At 48.1% G+C, this 22,612-nt stretch overlaps 1 protein-coding gene and 20 non-coding genes across 22 annotated transcripts; 20 read left to right on the top strand and 1 right to left on the bottom strand.

Moving 5' to 3' along the window:
* Positions 1 to 1,098: 1,098 nt before the first annotated feature.
* Positions 1,099 to 9,317, bottom strand: LOC144718646 (TLC domain-containing protein 5-like). Of its 2 annotated transcripts, none has more exons than XM_078594053.1 (4): positions 9,100 to 9,317; positions 4,799 to 5,005; positions 2,355 to 2,607; positions 1,099 to 1,731 (listed from the first exon to the last, which is right to left on the bottom strand). In XM_078594053.1, exons 2-4 carry the CDS (start codon positions 4,995 to 4,997, stop codon positions 1,392 to 1,394), a joined length of 792 nt encoding a protein of 263 aa, XP_078450179.1. In that variant the 5' UTR covers positions 4,998 to 5,005; positions 9,100 to 9,317; the 3' UTR covers positions 1,099 to 1,391. The 2 variants fall into 2 exon arrangements, with proteins under 2 accessions (XP_078450179.1, XP_078450181.1); XM_078594055.1 differs by lacking the exon at positions 9,100 to 9,317 and adding an exon at positions 5,324 to 5,446.
* Positions 9,318 to 10,937: 1,620 nt separating this feature from the next.
* On the top strand, positions 10,938 to 11,010 carry TRNAK-CUU (transfer RNA lysine (anticodon CUU)). The gene has a single exon. It is a non-coding gene; the product is annotated as a tRNA-Lys (tRNA).
* Positions 11,011 to 11,819: 809 nt separating this feature from the next.
* On the top strand, positions 11,820 to 11,892 carry TRNAK-CUU (transfer RNA lysine (anticodon CUU)). The gene has a single exon. It is a non-coding gene; the product is annotated as a tRNA-Lys (tRNA).
* A 177-nt stretch (positions 11,893 to 12,069) lies between these two features.
* On the top strand, positions 12,070 to 12,142 carry TRNAK-CUU (transfer RNA lysine (anticodon CUU)). The gene has a single exon. It is a non-coding gene; the product is annotated as a tRNA-Lys (tRNA).
* Positions 12,143 to 12,770: 628 nt separating this feature from the next.
* On the top strand, positions 12,771 to 12,843 carry TRNAK-CUU (transfer RNA lysine (anticodon CUU)). Its single transcript has one exon. It is a non-coding gene; the product is annotated as a tRNA-Lys (tRNA).
* Positions 12,844 to 13,266: 423 nt separating this feature from the next.
* Positions 13,267 to 13,339, top strand: TRNAK-CUU (transfer RNA lysine (anticodon CUU)). The gene has a single exon. It is a non-coding gene; the product is annotated as a tRNA-Lys (tRNA).
* Positions 13,340 to 13,763: 424 nt separating this feature from the next.
* TRNAK-CUU (transfer RNA lysine (anticodon CUU)) lies at positions 13,764 to 13,836 on the top strand. The gene has a single exon. It is a non-coding gene; the product is annotated as a tRNA-Lys (tRNA).
* Positions 13,837 to 14,260: 424 nt separating this feature from the next.
* TRNAK-CUU (transfer RNA lysine (anticodon CUU)) lies at positions 14,261 to 14,333 on the top strand. The gene has a single exon. It is a non-coding gene; the product is annotated as a tRNA-Lys (tRNA).
* Positions 14,334 to 15,055: 722 nt separating this feature from the next.
* TRNAK-CUU (transfer RNA lysine (anticodon CUU)) lies at positions 15,056 to 15,128 on the top strand. Its single transcript has one exon. It is a non-coding gene; the product is annotated as a tRNA-Lys (tRNA).
* A 422-nt stretch (positions 15,129 to 15,550) lies between these two features.
* On the top strand, positions 15,551 to 15,623 carry TRNAK-CUU (transfer RNA lysine (anticodon CUU)). The gene has a single exon. It is a non-coding gene; the product is annotated as a tRNA-Lys (tRNA).
* Positions 15,624 to 16,343: 720 nt separating this feature from the next.
* TRNAK-CUU (transfer RNA lysine (anticodon CUU)) lies at positions 16,344 to 16,416 on the top strand. The gene has a single exon. It is a non-coding gene; the product is annotated as a tRNA-Lys (tRNA).
* A 423-nt stretch (positions 16,417 to 16,839) lies between these two features.
* Positions 16,840 to 16,912, top strand: TRNAK-CUU (transfer RNA lysine (anticodon CUU)). The gene has a single exon. It is a non-coding gene; the product is annotated as a tRNA-Lys (tRNA).
* Positions 16,913 to 17,538: 626 nt separating this feature from the next.
* On the top strand, positions 17,539 to 17,611 carry TRNAK-CUU (transfer RNA lysine (anticodon CUU)). Its single transcript has one exon. It is a non-coding gene; the product is annotated as a tRNA-Lys (tRNA).
* A 423-nt stretch (positions 17,612 to 18,034) lies between these two features.
* TRNAK-CUU (transfer RNA lysine (anticodon CUU)) lies at positions 18,035 to 18,107 on the top strand. The gene has a single exon. It is a non-coding gene; the product is annotated as a tRNA-Lys (tRNA).
* Positions 18,108 to 18,734: 627 nt separating this feature from the next.
* Positions 18,735 to 18,807, top strand: TRNAR-CCU (transfer RNA arginine (anticodon CCU)). Its single transcript has one exon. It is a non-coding gene; the product is annotated as a tRNA-Arg (tRNA).
* A 424-nt stretch (positions 18,808 to 19,231) lies between these two features.
* On the top strand, positions 19,232 to 19,304 carry TRNAK-CUU (transfer RNA lysine (anticodon CUU)). Its single transcript has one exon. It is a non-coding gene; the product is annotated as a tRNA-Lys (tRNA).
* A 627-nt stretch (positions 19,305 to 19,931) lies between these two features.
* Positions 19,932 to 20,004, top strand: TRNAK-CUU (transfer RNA lysine (anticodon CUU)). The gene has a single exon. It is a non-coding gene; the product is annotated as a tRNA-Lys (tRNA).
* A 423-nt stretch (positions 20,005 to 20,427) lies between these two features.
* On the top strand, positions 20,428 to 20,500 carry TRNAK-CUU (transfer RNA lysine (anticodon CUU)). Its single transcript has one exon. It is a non-coding gene; the product is annotated as a tRNA-Lys (tRNA).
* Positions 20,501 to 21,240: 740 nt separating this feature from the next.
* TRNAK-CUU (transfer RNA lysine (anticodon CUU)) lies at positions 21,241 to 21,315 on the top strand. The gene has a single exon. It is a non-coding gene; the product is annotated as a tRNA-Lys (tRNA).
* Positions 21,316 to 21,736: 421 nt separating this feature from the next.
* Positions 21,737 to 21,809, top strand: TRNAK-CUU (transfer RNA lysine (anticodon CUU)). Its single transcript has one exon. It is a non-coding gene; the product is annotated as a tRNA-Lys (tRNA).
* Positions 21,810 to 22,435: 626 nt separating this feature from the next.
* TRNAK-CUU (transfer RNA lysine (anticodon CUU)) lies at positions 22,436 to 22,508 on the top strand. The gene has a single exon. It is a non-coding gene; the product is annotated as a tRNA-Lys (tRNA).
* The last annotated feature ends 104 nt before the right edge of the window (positions 22,509 to 22,612 follow it).

Raw genomic sequence — 22,612 nt, 5'->3', positions numbered from 1 at the left:
ATACAATAAAAAAATATATATACAGCAGGCATCGGGGTCGGGATCAAACCCACCAGCTGTCGACCCAGCGAGGTAGTTAACATCTCGCCGTCATCGTAATGTTAGTCGGGTACAATAAATTAAACATATGGGTGGGATTGTTACTTAAGACGACTAGTGGACAGTAATTAGCACACTGCATGTGGACTCCGACAACCTGAGTAAAATTCCTGGTCACGGCTATCATAAGTGGCGAGTTGCAATCCTTCAAGCCACACTTGACCGACAATGGTCAAAGCTCACGACCGACATGGAGTGGGAAGGCCTTCATCCAGCAGCACATTGCGAAACTAATTTTAAGACTCGTCTCCACCACGCTTCATTAAATTGAGCTTTGTGTATGTTTTTGCACATGAACAAACCCTAAAGCAAGATTCTAGATTTGAAGCTTTCGTGACTGCAATGATTCATATTCTCAGATTTTTTCGGTAAAGTCACGTAGGTAAAAACATTAAAATTAATGAAAGTAAAATAAAACAAAACAAAATAAAATTCATATTTACTTTCATTAATTTTAATGTTTTTACCTACGTGACTTTACCGAAAAAATCTGAGAATATAAACCTAAAGCAAGAATTATGTAACTAGCAAAGCATGCACAATATACAGATTCATCCATGTTTTGAGAATGACATGCAGATGCATTTCACAGCCTGCTGCAATGTTTTATTTACACACATGGCAAATTCTGCAGCATTAAATTAAATGCCCTCGAGTGTAGTTAACTGGTGCAGCATACCCATCCATTCCCACACCTACGTTTTAGCACGGTTGCATACCCTGTGAATCCATATGGTTTACCGGTATTCTTGCACAGGTCCATTCAGCCGTTTCAATGCGGACATTTGTTTTGTCTTTCTCCCTTGTGATGCGACTTTGTTGGGTGAACATTTGACATTTATAAGGGCAAGGGGTGACCAATAAGGTCTGAATTGGTCTCTAATAAGGCACTGATAAGGTGTTGACAGGTATGCAGTTGGCTAGTACGGTGTTAAAGAAGTTCACACATTCATACATTCCTCGTAAAACACTTTCACAGCAGCTGAAGGAACGACGTGGGACACTTATAACCATTTAATATTTTTTTGCAAACTTTAAATATAGTGCATAATACATTTTTGGTCAGTTTTTAAAACCTATGTCAAAGTTCATAAGTTGTACATAGTGACATCACTACTATGTTCCTTTTGGTCAAAATTACCACTTAAGTTTCATTGTATTTGTACATACATTACCATTGCCATTTAAAACCTCATTAATATTTGAACACAGCATTGAAAATATATTACGTTTAAAATATTAAAGGCAAGATAATTATTTTTGAATAAAATACAAAACCTACATTATGCCCTTCAATTATGTTTCTTGTAAACATCAGGGTTGGAAGAAAGTCCATTTTCAGCAGTTTCAATTTCACTGTCTTCTTGTGCAGGACTTGATGATGAAATGACATTGCAAGGTTTGCGTGCCTGTTTGAGTTTTCGATATCTTCGCATTACATATTTAGAAATGTTGACCATGAACAGCCAGGAAATGGTGTACATTCCCACACCGCTGATCTTCATCACGAGTATAGGTGTGGGGGATCGCAGCACACAGACAAGAAGGATAGTGCCAACTCCCATTCGGACGCAAAAGAACAACGTCACAAACGTGGCGTCCAGGCACAAGCCAAGGTTGGTGTCCTCATACCTGCATACACACAATGGCAACAGTTCATAAAATAACAATGAATTCCAGTGAAAATGCTTTATAAATGAATAGTACTTGTACATGTCAACGTTTCTATATGAAATTAATTTAACATTTTGCAGGCTTTGTGGAACATGTTTCTCTCTCTCGAGACACAGTTTGTGGATTACACGTTTCCTTATATGTGCTAGGCTTTTAACCTGAAGAGATAAGGAATGCCAGTTGATAAACCAGTTGGTGAAGTGGCGGCCCCAGTATCTGCTGATGTAATGCTTGAAACAGATGTTACCCATGGCTGGGAATCGAACATGCGTAGCCAGATTGATAACACAGGTTGTGAACCACTGCATCACGACTCCCCCTCAGACAAGGTACTTAGATAGACGTTCTACCTACATAACTGGTCAGTTTGTGTCCACGGACTTAGTTGGAGGCTAAGAGCTTAATCCATAACTGTCCCTAGCCAAATGTACCCCCCTGCTAACGCAACCTCTAGACTCTAAACATAGGGGGAAATTTAGTTCCACAGGAACCGTTTGGGAAAAAATGTGGAAAAAAACAACATGGCTTTCATCATTATTTTACCAACTCTTATGAAAATAATTTCACGACACTATACGTACCGTCCCATTTTACGAAGAAACCAGCGGAGTTGGAGTAGAGGGTTGGTAATTTCACTCCCAAATATAACACCGTTTGTCTCTGTTGCAGATACACCCAGGAACAGGCATCCTACCAGTCCTAAAATGCTTATTATGTGGTGTGCAAGCATTACGATGCTTTCATTTCCATATGAGACACACCACAATAAATCAAATATGAAGTATCCCAGACAAAAAGACAAGGCAAAAACTTGCAGCTCTGAATTAGGGCCACCTGAAAAAAACAAAAAATACACATGCAAGTCAGATTCCATACAGGACGTTCAAAATATTACCGTATTCTCCATATTATATAATATGTATAACAAACGTGTGCCACTGTCAATAAGTGTACAAATACGTCACATGGGAACACCTACCGGATTCTAAATTACACTATCATCTGGAGAATACAGTTACAACTGCATCATACACTTGATACAATATTCAAAATTAACAATCAATGCCACTCTTACATACCTGGTTCATTGTGAAATATTCTTAAATTCTTTACATTAATATGGCAATATGTACACACATTCCATTGGTGGTAATGCACTGTCCAAGTAAATTACATTATGTTATGTAACTGTATACTGTACTTTAAATAAAGTTAAAATAAAATGCAATCACATTTCATGGCGACTTTGTTGTTAACAATGACACATGCACGTTCATACATGATGGAAGACCCCTAGTTACAATTCACTTACTAACCCAACCCAATCTGTGATATGATGATTAATATCAGTAATGTAAAATGTCTGTGTGGCAGTGTTAATCTCTACCAGGGATCCTGAGCCAGTGATGGAAATTCCACATTTCTATGGCAAGGATACATATTTCCATAGGGCCATCGGAATTAACTTCCTACCAAGTGGTATTAATTTCACTGAGACCAGGAGGTCAGTGGGCCAAGCTGAACCCCAGATAGACATGTAAGTCAAAACCTTCCCATATTTGGCTGTCCTACTACAGCACAGCTGGAACAACTTTGTAAATGTTATGAAAGTAAAGCACACTTTGTATCGAATTTAGATGGAATCCCAAAACAAAAAAATGTGAAAAAAATCGAAATAACCATAAGCATGGCATAGTGTCTGAGGATCACAAGATAGTCCAAAGGTCTCTCAGATCTATCATTGTATTAATAAAACATCATAACAATAACAACCTCCATTCGACACTAAGTGGCGGTGACGTCACCACAGTGCTTGTGCCAGGCTATGTGCACTTTACGGCCATGTAAATATCACACATCAGTGCCCACAATATATGTAAGTTACGTGTTAAACACGGTACCATAATTGCACATATATGCAGTATTACTGAACACACGAGTTTGGATTAATAGATGATATATTGGCAACTGCATCTCGAGATACCTTAGAAAAATGTCGATGTGCATTATGGGGAAAACGGAAGTGGCTATACTTAAATGTTTTAGAGAAAAGCAGTAAGTCATTGGCAGAGGAGGGCAAGAAGGTCTTCATCCGGAGTTTGAACATGGGTAGCAAGTCAACAATGTAGAAAGTTGGTGGAGGGAGTTCAAGATTCTAGGGGTAGCAGAGGAGAAGGTGCAAGCTCACAATGAAGGATGAGAATTGGGCTTTCGACACAGCCTTGGTGGCTACTGGAGGCACATGGTGTAGAGTGGGATGAGACGGCGAGCTAGACAGGAACAGGTTCGTGAATGATCATGATGATGGCGAGTGATTTTGAAGATTTTAAAGACTGGATATGGAGCCACTGAACGTATTACAGCAGTGAGGTAATGTGGTTTTCTCACCTGGCAGTGGCATATTGGATCGTGGTGTCTGGAGGCGAGGGATTTGGAGAGGCCATAGAGGGGAATAGTTGCAGTTGTCAAGTCAGAGGGGTGGTGGAGGCATAAATGGGGGTCTCAGCAGCTGCTTGAGTGAGGAAGTAGCTGATGGTGGAGTGAGGAAGTGGCCGATGCGTTAGATGTTGTGGAGATGAAAATGTCAAAACAACTGTGATAGTAACAATGAGGTGTACATTCTAGATGACATTACACTACAACAGGACAGACACCAATGCACAAGATGCACAATATACACGATACCATAAATGTAAATGAGATGTTATACAGGTCCCATCTGTACTCTAAGAGCCAGAACATATTTAACAGACGACAGGCATACACCACAACCCTAATAAAAACCGCTACAGACAGTACAATAAAAACAAGACAGAATGAACATTCACAACGTAAAGTAGATAGGACATCCAGGAAAACCCAGGCAGGATGTACAAGCCAGATAAATAACCTTATTTTTCATTTATTTCACACTCTAATGACGTTTTAATTACTATGGTTATACATAAGTGCATACTTCCAAAAAAAATGAACCTCAACTGTTGATATGTGCATGCTTTAAAAAAAAGATGGCATCACGTCCTACCTGGATGTGTAAACGGCCAAGGGCCTGCGATGAAGCCGATGTAAGCTGACAGTGGAACGATGAGGCATCCGTGAAGTAGGGTGACGAGTCGGCAGTTCCACTCTTTGCCGTGCGATGGGTTGAGGCGGTAGAGGACAACGTAGAGCAGTGACCACCAGACGGTGCTCGCAGACACGAGGAACACTGGGAACGATGTCATGCCTCAAGCTGACGGGCAAAGTAGAAAAACAAGATCGTGTTTTTAAAACCTCAACTCGCACAGCAATTTACAAACAAATGCGAGTTTTACAACGCAAGCTTATTTTGTTTATCCAGGTGGAAACTCAACATACGAGGATGGTTTCATATGCAAGTGACATGCGGTCACCAAAATGACAAAATAGAAAAAAAACAAGCGCAACAATGAAGAAAATAGATATCTGAGCAAAAACATCCAAATTAAATTCGGAGCAAAGACAACCAAATAGAAATGCCTTTGACCATTGTGCAAACCACTTAATGTTAACTTGTTAAAAAGGGTCGTACTTGGTAGGATGGCCAAGTGGTTCAGGAGTCAGGGCAGTGAGCTTGAATCGCTGAGGGCGTGTGGTACTGTTAGGAACCTCCTGGTTACACCAGCCCACAGGGGATTATTGTGTCCGTCCGTCGTGCATCGAAAAATAGGAGGGGTGGGGCTGGGTGGAGAGGGTGGGGAGGGGCTGGGTGGGGAGGGGCTGGGTGGGGAGGGGTGGAGAGGGGCTGGTCACCCCGTGGTGCCCTTATAAAACTCAACGTTTAACCAACTCACGCCGGCTTGTGCCCACCCTCAGTCGGCCATATTTGCGGGATTACACCACGCCGCCGTTGACCCTGGCCATTGACCGAGCAACCCAACGTTCCTACCAGCTCCCTCCGCAGGAATGTGTTTAAACTGGACTGTCAAGTGCAGCACAGTTCATGGTCACCAGACACTGCATGAAGTAAGATAATATTCAATCATATAAAACTTAAATTGCGAAATATTCCAGCACTTATAATAAAAATAAATATATAAAAGTGCAGCACCCCTAGTGAGGACCAGGAGTTATTTAAACATATCTCAGGAATAGTTATATTGTATCACATTTTGTGGCTGTTTGCTACGTGGAATTATGCAATGCATTGTTTAAGTTCCGATAGGGAACTTTTGAGAAAAAAAAAAGATTTTTTTTTAAAACACATCCTACACTTCTATGGTGTTACACCAAGTTGCTCAACAGGTTTTTTTTTGTCGTTTTGCATGCAAGGGTAAATGAGCCTGCAATTTCTGCATGAAAGAATTCTCTTGCAGTCGCACACGCAGGCGGTAAAGGTGACATTTTCAAGGCCAGATTTTAAGGCCAAAGTACTGCAAGAGCCTTTTAAGTTGAGTTTTGTTTATTTCACCAGAGCTAAAGCATGACTCTCGCTGGACTGACACATGTCTCAACTCTTAAACATTGTGGAAGCTTTCATTCTTCCAGAGGTGGGACAAAGTCATTGTTATGCAAGTCCAAGTCGAGTCGCAAGTCATCAAATTCATGACTCGAGTCTGACTCGAGTCCAAGTCACATGACTCGAGTCCACATCTCATAGGTGGGACAAAGTCATTGTTATGCAAGTCCAAGTCGAGTCGCAAGTCATCAAATTCATGACTCGAGTCTGACTCGAGTCCAAGTCACATGACTCGAGTCCACACCTCTGCATTCTTCCACTTCCTCTATCAGACGTGCAGGTGAAAAGAGAGCCACCTTCCTTTATAATAATTAAAAGTTGGCGACTGAACTTGCTTAATTGTCTTTTAATACTGGAAACACTCCATGTTTAGGCTTTGTGATAATGTGTGCATCAGCCAAGCAACCTAATACTGCACTGTAAGGCGGCCAAGTGGCTTAGACTTAAGAGGGCTAATGCTGGGTTCACACAGGATGGCTTAACGTAAGTAACTGCTATTAAAGTGTCAAGTGACATCACAAGGTTGTAATGTCAACCTGGGAAAATATTCCCAAGGTTGAATTTTGCTAATCGGTAAAATAACCAGCAGCAATCGCAGCCAACGGTAAACCAACCAGGGTTTGAGGTGGTGTAAAATGGGCAGATCTAAAGGGCTCTAGAAACTTTAAAATTAGCCATCGATTAAGAATATTGCAAGTTGTATTCCCAGAGATGATTTTACAAAGTGAAGACACAAACACCACCGAACCCCAATGTGACGTTCGCCAACCTAAATAAAAGTCTAAAATCCCGTGTGAACCCAACCTAAAACCTTGCCAGAACACTGCGTTGAAATCCTGGATTACAGCTGCAAGGCGTTTGCCAACTCGTGAACAAAATAACAATACTATAATGTTACATTTGCATTTCACCTAACTTACCATATTTCCAGATTTAGTTTTTAACATTAAAATGTGCAGGCTTGCAGGCAAAATTTTACCGTTGGTTTATGCTATGCTGTACATAATACCTTTAAGTAATATCAAACGCAAAATTACATTTATCATAAAAAGAGATAATTAAGGCCAAATTATTGGTTTACACCGCAACAGTTCAAATGGGACTACAGCGTACAGAACAAAACCGCAGTTTTATACGGACGGAGCCCTGTACACACAGAGAGCTGTTTTGCGAGGAATGCGATGAGACTTGTAAAGAGGATGTGAGAGTTTATGGGGCTATATGACCCACACGAGTTTGAACCCTCGTTCAAATTCGAAACGACACTGTGGAGTTGGTGACTGGAGTTAGGGACTGGAACACGTGGTAAAGTAATGTTCAATTCGTTTCTGTCACGAAGCTTCGGACTACTGACGTGGGGTAGTTCGAGACACGACCTAGGTGTATGTATGGGCACTTAATAGATTTAAAATATATATTTACATTCGTCACTGACACTACCTTTCGAGCAAATGCCCCTTATTCATGGGGCAAAAAGGTCCACTGTCCGAAAAGCCGCCTCTTAAATATTTTCTTTTTATAGCCGTGTCATTGACAAAGGCGTTGCATTGTGTTGCTCCTGTGGAGTGCTATCAAGGCGGTATCACTAAATAGTTGACTTTAGCGATAACGTATCTGCTGCTCTGGTGCAAGTAGCAGTTTGCGCGTAACCATTCCATTCTTCAACGTCGATATTCAGTACCGAATCATTGCGTGTGGAAGAATCGATTATATGCGACGTTTAATAACAATCCTTGTGTATGCAGGACTATCTCAAACATAAGGTGAGGATAAATCACAGCACCACGGCACTGATTCGACAGGCAGCAGCAGCAGCAACAGCACGAAGGGCGGGCCAGGCTCACAGCGCACGTGGTTACAACTTGCTCCACACAGCCAAACGGGTAATGATGGGTTCGATAGTCGTCTAGGGGTGCCTTTGTGTGCGGCTATGTCCTCTCCCCATGTTCTCCACTGGGTTCTCCGGTCCCCCCCCACCCCCCCATAGCTAAAACAAATATATCGTAACAACGCAACTTGGTATTAACCAAACATTCCCTGCAAATTGCTCAATCGGCGTGGCGGAAAACATCGACAACCCCCCCCTCCTCCCCCCTTACTACAAAACAACTTGGCAGCAGCTTCCCTGAGCAGTCTCAAGCCTCGGCGAAGCCTTCCTGGGTTTTAACGAGCGAATGAAATCGCGACTCCGCGAGTGAGTTGAGTGAATGAGTGAGTGAATGAGTGAATGAGTGAGTGAATGAGTGAATGGTCTCTCGCCCAACCTATGTGGCTCATTTGCTAGACGTGAATGCTCGTACACACAACTCCCAAGACAAAGACCCCCCCCCCGTGACAGGCTATTGGAGCACCTATGGTGGTGGTGGCTGGCCAGCCCCACGCCCGACCGCCTTTGTCTCCCCCAGTGGCGATGTTTACTACACACCATCGAACCCGGATGCTCATTTGAGGCCGAGTCGACATAGGGGAGACCCAGGACAGGGTTCAGATAAACCGTGGGCGGAAATCGAACTCGGGTCGCCGGGTTCGTAGCGCAGCGTAGCGCTAACCACTGCGCCACCGCTCCCCTACAATGCCAATCAATGATAACACGCACAGATAAAGATCCCCCGTATAGCCTGTAACAGGCTGTTGGGGCAAGTGCTGTTGGCGAGGAGCAGCGCCGATTGAGGCCGGCCACTGTGGCACACGAGGGTTGTGTGTAGGCCAGCACCACGCAGGGCCGCCTTTGTCTTCCTCGTGGCGACGTTCACTACACACACACACGGGGGCGATGGCGGTCATGTGTCCCCGCGGGCTCGCCGTGTTACAGGACGCGGGCACCACAGGAAACTCGCCCCGCGGGGTACCTGCAGTTGGTGCCGGCGGCGAAACGTCGCGGACAGACAGCGCGACTCGGGCCTCAGCAGCTAGGAGCCTGGGGCGCCGTGGGGGGAGAGTGGAGCAGGTTGGACGCCGAGGCGACGAGGAGGCTGGGGAGCCGTGGGGGGAGGAGGAGGAGGACGCCGAGGCGGCAAGGAGAGCGGGAGAGCGGTCACCACAGCCCTGACGACGCCGCCGCCGCGCGATGGGGAATATAACGCGGGGCCCGGGCCGCGCCCCCACCACGCGTAACTACAGCCCCCTCCCTCCCTCCCTCCTAACCACCGCCCCCTCCCTCCTAACCACCGCCCTACCCACCTCCCTCCCCCCCTACCCACCTCCCTCTCCCCCCCTACCCACCTCCCTCTCCCCCCCTACCCACCTCCCTCTCCCCCCCTACCCACCTCCCTCTCCCCCCCTACCCACCTCCCTCTCCCCCCCTACCCACCTCCCTCTCCCCCCCTACCCACCTCCCTCTCCCCCCCTACCCACCTCCCTCTCCCCCCCTACCCACCTCCCTCTCCCCCCCTACCCACCTCCCTCTCCCCCCCTACCCACCTCCCTCTCCCCCCCTACCCACCTCCCTCTCCCCCCCTACCCACCTCCCTCTCCCCCCCTACCCACCTCCCTCTCCCCCCCTACCCACCTCCCTCTCCCCCCCTACCCACCTCCCTCTCCCCCCCTACCCACCTCCCTCTCCCCCCCTACCCACCTCCCTCTCCCCCCCTACCCACCTCCCTCTCCCCCCCTACCCACCTCCCTCTCCCCCCCTACCCACCTCCCTCTCCCCCCCTACCCACCTCCCTCTCCCCCCCTACCCACCTCCCTCTCCCCCCCTACCCACCTCCCTCTCCCCCCCTACCCACCTCCCTCTCCCCCCCTACCCACCTCCCTCTCCCCCCCTACCCACCTCCCTCTCCCCCCCTACCCACCTCCCTCTCCCCCCCTACCCACCTCCCTCTCCCCCCCTACCCACCTCCCTCTCCCCCCCTACCCACCTCCCTCTCCCCCCCTACCCACCTCCCTCTCCCCCCCTACCCACCTCCCTCTCCCCCCCTACCCACCTCCCTCTCCCCCCCTACCCACCTCCCTCTCCCCCCCTACCCACCTCCCTCTCCCCCCCTACCCACCTCCCTCTCCCCCCCTACCCACCTCCCTCTCCCCCCCTACCCACCTCCCTCTCCCCCCCTACCCACCTCCCTCTCCCCCCCTACCCACCTCCCTCTCCCCCCCTACCCACCTCCCTCTCCCCCCCTACCCACCTCCCTCTCCCCCCCTACCCACCTCCCTCTCCCCCCCTACCCACCTCCCTCTCCCCCCCTACCCACCTCTCCTACCCACCGCCCCTTCCCTGCCCTCCGCCCCCTCCCTCCCCTCCGCCCCCTCCCTCCCCTCCGCCCCCTCCCTCCCCTCACCTCCTACCAATACCCCCTCCTACCCACCCACCCCCTCCCTCCTAACCACCGCCCCCTCCCTCCCCTCCTACCCACCTCCCCGATCCTCCTTCTTCAAACCTCCACCCTCATCATCCCCCACCCCCATCATCCCCCACCCCCATCATCCCCCACCCCCATCATCCCCCACCCCCATCATCCCCAACACTCATCATCGCCCACCCTCATCATCCCCCCACCCCCATCACCCCCATCACCCCCATCATCCCCCACCCCCATCACCCCCCACCCCCATCATCCCCCACCCCCATCATCCCCCCACCCCCATCATCCCCCCACCCCCATCATCCCCCACCCCCATTATCCCCCCCTCTCCCCCCACCTTCCCATTGTACTTCCAATGCCCGAAGTGGGAGAGGAGCATTCCAGCAGCCCGGCTAGCTCAGTCGGTAGAGCATGAGACTCTTAATCTCAGGGTCGTGGGTTCGAGCCCCACGTTGGGCGCTTACTTTTTTGTGTTTATTAAGTCACTTTCAATAAAATAGTTGTTTGATGGAGATCAGGTATACATATTCTTTGGGTTTTTAAGTAAAGTCACGTAGATAGGTTCAAATTTATAAAAATAGAATAAACAAAAAACGACGACGTTTCGATCACAACACAAGCGATCGTCATCAGGAGGAAAAAAAGAGGGGTAAAGCTGCTCAAGGCAGGCTGTTTTTAAAGGGTTAAAATTGGCGTAACCCAATGGTTATTAATTTGAACCGATCTACGTGACTTTACCGAAAACCCCACAGAATATTATAACCTGCAGTCAGTAAAGCTTTAAGTAAAGATTTAGATCAAGTATTGCTAAGCAAAATGAAAAAAGAGCCGTTTTTTCGAATTCGGTAAAAAAGACTATTTCATAAGCCGCAATGCACGTGAATATGAGACAGTGGTCATCACGAACTAACGTCACGAAGCAGTCCTTACCGCGCCGCGTGCGGCTCTGGAGATGCTGGTTGCCGAACCCTGATGTTGACCGATTAACCACACATTACACTATATAACACGATTTTTGTTCTTGGGTAGTAAGTGTTATTTTCTAATTGCGTGTGCCTCAAAAGTATAGAAATGCTATTATTCCCCAAAAACTTTGCTTTTGTGACCAGGACTTTATGTGAAGGAAAGACACAAATGCACACGTTTTCTCATTGAAAATGGGAACATTTCTAAATATCACTTTTTGCTGAAATTCATGCTTTTTTGAAATATAAGGTGGGTGACATGACTCACAATCACCCCAAGTTAGACAGGGGCAGACCACAGCAGCCCGGCTAGCTCAGTCGGTAGAGCATGAGACTCTTAATCTCAGGGTCGTTGGTTCGAGCCCCACGTTGGGCGCAGAATAATTTTGTGATTTGCTTTGACTACCATTGTGCATTTCTGTGGACCAATTTAGCACGCATGATGAAAACAATCGAATTACCTTTTACTTATTGTCATGTTTTTTCTGAAATATACTGTGAGTCACTTGACTCACAATCACCCCAAGTTCGACTGGGGACACTCACCACGGAAGCCCGGCTAGCTCAGTCGGTAGAGCATGAGACTCTTAATCTCAGGGTCGTGGGTTCGAGCCCCACGTTGGGCGCATAATAATTTTGTGATTTGCTTTGACTTCCATTGTGCATTTCTGTGGACCAATTTCGCACACATGATTAAAACAATCGAAACACATTCCTGCGGAGGGAGCTGGTAGGAACGATGGGTGGCCAGGGTCAACGGCGGCGTGGTGTATTCTGCAAATATGGCCGACTGCTAGGGCGGGCACAAGCCTTAAAAAAACACGTGTGTACAGTGCCCTGTGCAGACATGTGTAGTGCTGAACTAAAGGTTTTATTTTGACCGGGCAGGGCCCACTGAGCTCTATACGATTCGGAAGTGACCTTGCCTCGAATGATGGCTCAACGAATTGGCGGATTAAATGTAGAGATTGAGTGCCGTGGCCGCCTTCCGCACCCATCCCCTCCCTCCCCACCCATCCCCTCCCCAAACTCCCCTCCTCACCCAGCCCCTCCCCACCCTCCCCTCTCCACCCAGCCCCACCCACCCTTCCCATATTTGGAATCCACGACGGTCAAAATAATCCCCTGTGGGATGGTGTAACCAGAGTTTCCTACCAGTATTACCTGTTACTTATTGTCATGTTTTGTTTTTTATACGGTGGGTGACATGACTCACAATCACCCCAAGTTAGGCAGCGATAACACACCACAGAAGCCCGGCTAGCTCAGTCGGTAGAGCATGAGACTCTTAATCTCAGGGTCGTGGGTTCGAGCCCCACGTTGGGCGCAGAATAATTTTGTGATTTGCTTTGACTACCATTGTGCATCTCTGTGGGCCAATTTCGCACACATGATGAAAACAATCGAATTACCTTTTGCTTTTGTCATGTTTTCTGAAATATACTGTGGGTCACTTGACTCACAATCACCCCAAGTTCGACTGGGGACACTTACAACAGTAGCTAGGCTAGTTCAGTCGGTCGATCTAGAGACTCTTGATCTCAGGGTCGTGGGTTTGAGCCCCATGTTGGGTGCAGAAACAACGTGTGATTCCCATGGACTTAAATTGTCCATTTATGTAGATCAATTAACTAGACAGTCTTTAAACTTACTAATTCCTTTTTGCTTAAATTCATGTTTTTTTTAAATATACGGTGGGTGACATGACTCACAATCACCCCAAGTTAGACAGGGGTCACTCACCACAGCAGCCCGGCTAGCTCAGTCGGTAGAGCATGAGACTCTTAATCTCAGGTTCGTGGGTTCGAGCCCCATGTTGGGCGCAGAATAATTTTGTGATTTGCTTTGACTACCATTGTGCATCTCTGTGGGCCAATTTCGCACACATGATGAAAACAATCGAATTACCTTTTGCTTTTTGTCATGTGTTCTGAATTATACTGTGGGTCACTTGACTCACAATCACCCCAAATTCGACTGGGGACACTTACAACAGTAGCTAGGCTAGTTCAGTCGGTCGAGCTAGAGACTCTTGATCTCAGGGTCGTGGGTTTGAGCCCCATGTTGGGTGCAGAAACAACGTGTGATTCCCATGGACTTAAATTGTCCATTTATGTAGATCAATTAACTAGACAGTCTTTAAACGTACTAATTCATTTTTGCTTAAAATCATGTTTTTTTTAAATATACGGTGGGTGACATGACTCACAATCACCCCAAGTTAGACAGGGGTCACTCACCACAGCAGCCCGGCTAGCTCAGTCGGTAGAGCATGAGACTCTTAATCTCAGGGTCGTGGGTTCGAGCCCCACGTTGGGCGCAGAATAATTTTGTGATTTGCTTTGGCTACCATTGTGCATCTCTGTGGGCCAATTTCGCACACATGATGAAAACAATCGAATTACCTTTTGCTTTTGTCATGTTTTCTGAAATATACTGTGGGTCACTTGACTCACAATCACCCCAAGTTCGACTGGGGACACTTACAACAGTAGCTAGGCTAGTTCAGTCGGTCTTGCTAGAGACTCTTGATCTCAGGGTCGTGGGTTTGAGCCCCATGTTGGGTGCAGAAACAACGTGTGATTCCCATGGACTTAAATTGTCCATTTATGTAGATCAATTAACTAGACAGTCTTTAAACTTACTAATTCCTTTTTGCTTAAATTCATGTATTTTTTAAAATATACGGTGGGTGACATGACTCACAATCACCCCAAGTTAGACAGGGGACACTCACCACAGCAGCCCGGCTAGCTCAGTCGGTAGAGCATGAGACTCTTAATCTCAGCGTCGTGGGTTCGAGCCCCACGTTGGGTGCCGAATAATTTTGTGATTTGCTTTGACTACCATTGTGCATTTCTGTGGATCAATTTAGCACGCATGATGAAAACAATCGAAACACATTCCTGCGGAGGGAGCTGGTAGGAACGATGGGTGGCCAGGGTCAACGGCGGCGTGGTGTATTCTGCAAATATGGCCGACTGTTAGGGCGGGCACAAGCCTTACAACACACGTGTGTACAGTGCCCTGTGTAGACATGTGTAGTGCTCAACTAAAGGTTTTATTTTGACCGGACAGGGCCTACTGAGCTCTATACGATTCGGAAGTGACCTTGCCTCGAATGATGGCTCAACGAATTGGCGGATTAAATGTAGAGATTGAGTGCCGTGGCCGCCTTCCGCACCCATCCCCTCCCTCCCCACCCATCCCCTCCCTCCCCACCCATCCCCTCCCTCCCCACCCATCCCCTCCCTCCCCACCCATCCCCTCCCTCCCCACCCATCCCCTCCCTCCCCACCCATCCCCTCCCCAAACTCCCCTCCTCACCCAGCCCCTCCCCACCCTCCCCTCTCCACCCAGCCCCACCCACCCTTCCCATATTTGGAATCCACGACGGACAAAATAATCCCCTGTGGGCTGGTGTAACCAGAGGTTCCTACCAGTATTACCTGTTACTTATTGTCATGTTTTTTTTTTAATGCGGTTGGTGATATGACTCACAATGACCCCAAGTTAGGCAGCGATAACACACCACAGAAGCCCGGCTAGCTCAGTCGGTAGAGCATGAGACTCTTAATCTCAGGGTCGTGGGTTCGAGCCCCACGTTGGGCGCAGAATAATTTTGTGATTTGCTTTGACTACCATTGTGCATCTCTGTGGGCCAATTTCGCACACATGATGAAAACAATCGAATTACCTTTTGCTTTTGTCATGTTTTCTGAAATATACTGTGGGTCACTTGACTCACAATCACCCCAAGTTCGACTGGGGATACTTACAACAGTAGCTGGGCTAGTTCAGTCGGTCGATCTAGAGACTCTTGATCTCAGGGTCGTGGGTTTGAGCCCCATGTTGGGTGCAGAAACAACGTGTGATTCCCATGGACTTAAATTGTCCATTTATGTAGTTCAATTAACTAGACAGTCTTTAAACTTACTAATTCCTTTTTGCTTAAATTCATGTTTTTTTAAATATACGGTGGGTGACATGACTCACAATCACCCCAAGTTAGACAGGGGACACTCACCACAGCAGCCCGGCTAGCTCAGTCGGTAGAGCATGAGACTCTTAATCTCAGGGTCGTGGGTTCGAGCCCCACGTTGGGCGCATAATAATTTTGTGATTTGCTTTGACTACCATTGTGCATTTCTGTGGACCAATTTAGCACGCATGATGAAAACAATCGAAACACATTCCTGCGGAGGGAGCTGGTAGGAACGATGGGTGGCCAGGGTCAACGGCGGCGTGGTGTATTCTGCAAATATGGCCGACTGTTAGGGCGGGCACAAGCCTTACAACACACGTGTGTACAGTGCCCTGTGCAGACATGTGTAGTGCTCAACTAAAGGTTTTATTTTAACCGGACAGGGCCCACTGAGCTCTATACGATTCGGAAGTGATCTTGCCTCGAATGATGGCTCAACGAATTGGCGGATTAAATGTAGAGATTGAGTGCCGTGGCCGCCTTCCGCACCCATCCCCTCCCTCCCCACCCATCCCCTCCCTCCCCACCCATCCCCTCCCTCCCCACCCATCCCCTCCCTCCCCACCCATCCCCTCCCTCCCCACCCATCCCCTCCCTCCCCACCCATCCCCTCCCCAAACTCCCCTCCTCACCCAGCCCCTCCCCACCCTCCCCTCTCCACCCAGCCCCACCCACCCTTCCCATATTTGGAATCCACGACGGACAAAATAATCCCCTGTGGGCTGGTGTAACCAGAGGTTCCTACCAGTATTACCTGTTACTTATTGTCATGTTTTTTTTTATGCGGTTGGTGACATGACTCACAATGACCCCAAGTTAGGCAGCGATAACACACCACAGAAGCCCGGCTAGCTCAGTCGGTAGAGCATGAGACTCTTAATCTCAGGGTCGTGGGTTCGAGCCCCACGTTGGGCGCAGAATAATTTTGTGATTTGCTTTGACTACCATTGTGCATCTCTGTGGGCCAATTTCGCACACATGATGAAAACAATCGAATTACCTTTTGCTTTTGTCATGTTTTCTGAAATATACTGTGGGTCACTTGACTCACAATCACCCCAAGTTCGACTGGGGACACTTACAACAGTAGCTGGGCTAGTTCAGTCGGTCGATCTAGAGACTCTTGATCTCAGGGTCGTGGGTTTGAGCCCCATGTTGGGTGCAGAAACAACGTGTGATTCCCATGGACTTAAATTGTCCATTTATGTAGTTCAATTAACTAGACAGTCTTTAAACTTACTAATTCCTTTTTGCTTAAATTCATGTTTTTTTTAAATATACGGTGGGTGACATGACTCACAATCACCCCAAGTTAGACAGGGAACACTCACCACAGCAGCCCGGCTAGCTCAGTCGGTAGAGCATGAGACTCTTAATCTCAGGGTCGTGGGTTCGAGCCCCACGTTGGGCGCATAATAATTTTGTGATTTGCTTTGACTACCATTGTGAATTTCTGTGGACCAATTTAGCACGCATGATGAAAACAATCGAAACACATTCCTGCGGAGGGAGCTGGTAGGAACGATGGGTGGCCAGGGTCAACGGCGGTGTGGTGTATTCTGCAAATATGGCCGACTGTTAGGGCGGGCACAAGCCTTACAACACACGTGTGTGCAGTGCCCTGTGCAGACATGTGTAGTGCTCAACTAAAGGTTTTATTTTGACCGGACAGGGCCCACTGAGCTCTATACGATTCAGAAGTGACCTTGCCTCGAATGATGGCTCAACGAATTGGCGGATTAAATGTAGAGATTGAGTGCCGTGGCCGCCTTCCGCACCCATCCCCTCCCTCCCCACCCATCCCCTCCCCAAACTCCCCTCCTCACCCAGCCCCTCCCCACCCTCCCCTCTCCACCCAGCCCCACCCACCCTTCCCATATTTGGAATCCACGACGGACAAAATAATCCCCTGTGGGCTGGTGTAACCAGAGGTTCCTACCAATATTACCTGTTACTTATTGTCAAGTTTTTTTTTAATACGGTGGGTGACATGACTCACAATCACCCCAAGTTAGGCAGCGATAATGCACCACGGAAGCCCGGCTAGCTCAGTCGGTAGAGCATGAGACTCTTAATCTCAGGGTCGTGGGTTCGAGCCCCACGTTGGGCGCAGAATAATTTTGTGATTTGCTTTGACTACCATTGTGCATCTCTGTGGGCCAATTTCGCACACATGATGAAAACAATCGAATTACCTTTTGCTTTTGTCATGTTTTCTGAAATATACTGTGGGTCACTTGACTCACAATCACCCCAAGTTCGACTGGGGACACTTACAACAGTAGCTGGGCTAGTTCAGTCGGTCGATCTAGAGACTCTTGATCTCAGGGTCGTGGGTTTGAGCCCCATGTTGGGTGCAGAAACAACGTGTGATTCCCATGGACTTAAATTGTCCATTTATGTAGTTCAATTAACTAGACAGTCTTTAAACTTACTAATTCCTTTTTGCTTAAATTCATGTTTTTTTTAAATATACGGTGGGTGACATGACTCACAATCACCCCAAGTTAGACAGGGGACACTCACCACAGCAGCCCGGCTAGCTCAGTCGGTAGAGCATGAGACTCTTAATCTCAGGGTCGTGGGTTCGAGCCCCACGTTGGGCGCATTATAATTTTGTGATTTAGCTTTGACTACCATTGTGAATTTCTGTGGACCAATTTAGCACGCATGATGAAAACAATCGAAACACATTCCTGCGGAGGGAGCTGGTAGGAACGATGGGTGGCCAGGGTCAACGGCGGTGTGGTGTATTCTGCAAATATGGCCGACTGTTAGGGCGGGCACAAGCCTTACAACACACGTGTGTGCAGTGCCCTGTGCAGACATGTGTAGTGCTCAACTAAAGGTTTTATTTTGACCGGACAGGGCCCACTGAGCTCTATACGATTCAGAAGTGACCTTGCCTCGAATGATGGCTCAACGAATTGGCGGATTAAATGTAGAGATTGAGTGCCGTGGCCGCCTTCCGCACCCATCCCCTCCCTCCCCACCCATCCCCTCCCCAAACTCCCCTCCTCACCCAGCCCCTCCCCACCCTCCCCTCTCCACCCAGCCCCACCCACCCTTCCCATATTTGGAATCCACGACGGACAAAATAATCCCCTGTGGGCTGGTGTAACCAGAGGTTCCTACCAGTATTACCTGTTACTTATTGTCAAGTTTTTTTTTAATACGGTGGGTGACATGACTCACAATCACCCCAAGTTAGGCAGCGATAACACACCACGGAAGCCCGGCTAGCTCAGTCGGTAGAGCATGAGACTCCTAATCTCAGGGTCGTGGGTTCGAGCCCCACGTTGGGCGCAGAATAATTTTGTGATTTGCTTTGACTACCATTGTGCATCTCTGTGGGCCAATTTCGCACACATGATGAAAACAATCGAATTACCTTTTGCTTTTGTCATGTTTTCAGAAATATACTGTGGGTCACTTGACTCACAATCACCCCAAGTTCGACTTGGGACACTTACAACAGTAGCTGGGCTAGTTCAGTCGGTCGATCTAGAGACTCTTGATCTCAGGGTCGTGGGTTTGAGCCCCATGTTTGGTGCAGAAACAACGTGTGATTCCCATGGACTTAAATTGTCCATTTATGTAGATCAATTAACTAGACAGTCTTTAAACTTACTAATTCCTTTTTGCTTAAATTCATGTTTTTTTTTAAATATACGGTGGGTGACATGACTCACAATCACCCCAAGTTAGACAGGGGACACTCACCACAGCAGCCCGGCTAGCTCAGTCGGTAGAGCATGAGACTCTTAATCTCAGGGTCGTGGGTTCGAGCCCCACGTTGGGCGCATAATAATTTTGTGATTTGCTTTGACTACCATTGTGCATTTCTGTGGACCAATTTAGCACGCATGATGAAAACAATCGAAACACATTCCTGCGGAGGGAGCTGGTAGGAACGATGGGTGGCCAGGGTCAACGGCGGCGTGGTGTATTCTGCAAATATGGCCGACTGTTAGGGCGGGCACAAGCCTTACAACACACGTGTGTACAGTGCCCTGTGCAGACATGTGTAGTGCTCAACTAAAGGTTTTATTTTGACCGGACAGGGCCCACTGAGCTCTATACGATTCGGAAGTGACCTTGCCTCGAATGATGGCTCAACGAATTGGCGGATTAAATGTAGAGATTGAGTGCCGTGGCCGCCTTCCGCACCCATCCCCTCCCTCCCCACCCATCCCCTCCCCAAACTCCCCTCCTCACCCAGCCCCTCCCCACCCTCCCCTCTCCACCCAGCCCCACCCACCCTTCCCATATTTGGAATCCACGACGGACAAAATAATCCCCTGTGGGCTGGTGTAACCAGAGGTTCCTACCAGTATTACCTGTTACTTATTGTCATGTTTTTTTTTTTATGCGGTTGGTGACATGACTCACAATGACCCCAAGTTAGGCAGCGATAACACACCACAGAAGCCCGGCTAGCTCAGTCGGTAGAGCATGAGACTCTTAATCTCAGGGTCGTGGGTTCGAGCCCCACGTTGGGCGCAGAATAATTTTGTGATTTGCTTTGACTACCATTGTGCATCTCTGTGGGCCAATTTCGCACACATGATGAAAACAATCGAATTACCTTTTGCTTTTGTCATGTTTTCTGAAATATACTGTGGGTCACTTGACTCACAATCACCCCAAGTTCGACTTGGGACACTTACAACAGTAGCTGGGCTAGTTCAGTCGGTCGATCTAGAGACTCTTGATCTCAGGGTCGTGGGTTTGAGCCCCATGTTTGGTGCAGAAACAACGTGTGATTCCCATGGACTTAAATTGTCCATTTATGTAGATCAATTAACTAGACAGTCTTTAAACTTACTAATTCCTTTTTGCTTAAATTCATGTTTTTTTTAAATATACGGTGGGTGACATGACTCACAATCACCCCAAGTTAGACAGGGGACACTCACCACAGCAGCCCGGCTAGCTCAGTCGGTAGAGCATGAGACTCTTAATCTCAGGGTCGTGGGTTCGAGCCCCACGTTGGGCGCATAATAATTTTGTGATTTGCTTTGACTACCATTGTGCATTTCTGTGGACCAATTTAGCACGCATGATGAAAACAATCGAAACACATTCCTGCGGAGGGAGCTGGTAGGAACGATGGGTGGCCAGGGTCAACGGCGGCGTGGTGTATTCTGCAAATATGGCCGACTGTTAGGGCGGGCACAAGCCTTACAACACACGTGTGTACAGTGCCCTGTGCAGACATGTGTAGTGCTCAACTAAAGGTTTTATTTTGACCGGACAGGGCCCACTGAGCTCTATACGATTCGGAAGTGACCTTGCCTCGAATGATGGCTCAACGAATTGGCGGATTAAATGTAGAGATTGAGTGCCGTGGCCGCCTTCCGCACCCATCCCCTCCCTCCCCACCCATCCCCTCCCTCCCCACCCATCCCCTCCCTCCCCACCCATCCCCTCCCTCCCCACCCATCCCCTCCCTCCCCACCCATCCCCTCCCTCCCCACCCATCCCCTCCCTCCCCAACCATCCCCTCCCCAAACTCCCCTCCTCACCCAGCCCCTCCCCACCCTCCCCTCTCCACCCAGCCCCACCCACCCTTCCCATATTTGGAATCCACGACGGACAAAATAATCCCCTGTGGGCTGGTGTAACCAGAGGTTCCTACCAGTATTACCTGTTACTTATTGTCAAGTTTTTTTTTAATACGGTGGGTGACATGACTCACAATGACCCCAAGTTAGGCAGCGATAACACACCACAGAAGCCCGGCTAGCTCAGTCGGTAGAGCATGAGACTCTTAATCTCAGGGTCGTGGGTTCGAGCCCCACGTTGGTCGCAGAATAATTTTGTGATTTGCTTTGACTACCATTGTGCATCTCTGTGGGCCAATTTCGCACACATGATGAAAACAATCGAATTACCTTTTGCTTTTGTCATGTTTTCAGAAATATACTGTGGGTCACTTGACTCACAATCACCCCAAGTTCGACTTGGGACACTTACAACAGTAGCTGGGCTAGTTCAGTCGGTCGATCTAGAGACTCTTGATCTCAGGGTCGTGGGTTTGAGCCCCATGTTTGGTGCAGAAACAACGTGTGATTCCCATGGACTTAAATTGTCCATTTATGTAGATCAATTAACTAGACAGTCTTTAAACTTACTAATTCCTTTTTGCTTAAATTCATGTTTTTTTTAAATATACGGTGGGTGACATGACTCACAATCACCCCAAGTTAGACAGGGGACACTCACCACAGCAGCCCGGCTAGCTCAGTCGGTAGAGCATGAGACTCTTAATCTCAGGGTCGTGGGTTCGAGCCCCACGTTGGGCGCATAATAATTTTGTGATTTGCTTTGACTACCATTGTGCATTTCTGTGGACCAATTTAGCACGCATGATGAAAACAATCGAAACACATTCCTGCGGAGGGAGCTGGTAGGAACGATGGGTGGCCAGGGTCAACGGCGGCGTGGTGTATTCTGCAAATATGGCCGACTGTTAGGGCGGGCACAAGCCTTACAACACACGTGTGTACAGTGCCCTGTGCAGACATGTGTAGTGCTCAACTAAAGGTTTTATTTTGACCGGACAGGGCCCACTGAGCTCTATACGATTCGGAAGTGACCTTGCCTCGAATGATGGCTCAACGAATTGGCGGATTAAATGTAGAGATTGAGTGCCGTGGCCGCCTTCCGCACCCATCCCCTCCCTCCCCACCCATCCCCTCCCCAAACTCCCCTCCTCACCCAGCCCCTCCCCACCCTCCCCTCTCCACCCAGCCCCACCCACCCTTCCCATATTTGGAATCCACGACGGACAAAATAATCCCCTGTGGGCTGGTGTAACCAGAGGTTCCTACCAGTATTACCTGTTACTTATTGTCATGTTTTTTTTTTATGCGGTTGGTGACATGACTCACAATGACCCCAAGTTAGGCAGCGATAACACACCACAGAAGCCCGGCTAGCTCAGTCGGTAGAGCATGAGACTCTTAATCTCAGGGTCGTGGGTTCGAGCCCCACGTTGGGCGCAGAATAATTTTGTGATTTGCTTTGACTACCATTGTGCATCTCTGTGGGCCAATTTCGCACACATGATGAAAACAATCGAATTACCTTTTGCTTTTGTCATGTT

Source organism: Lampetra planeri, chromosome 5 (assembly GCF_965212315.1).
Source record: "Lampetra planeri chromosome 5, kcLamPlan1.2.h2, whole genome shotgun sequence".
NCBI classification, from domain to species: domain Eukaryota; kingdom Metazoa; phylum Chordata; class Hyperoartia; order Petromyzontiformes; family Petromyzontidae; genus Lampetra; species Lampetra planeri.
The sequence above is the reverse complement of the archived record's forward strand: the minus strand, read 5'-3'. Positions and strand labels throughout refer to the sequence as shown.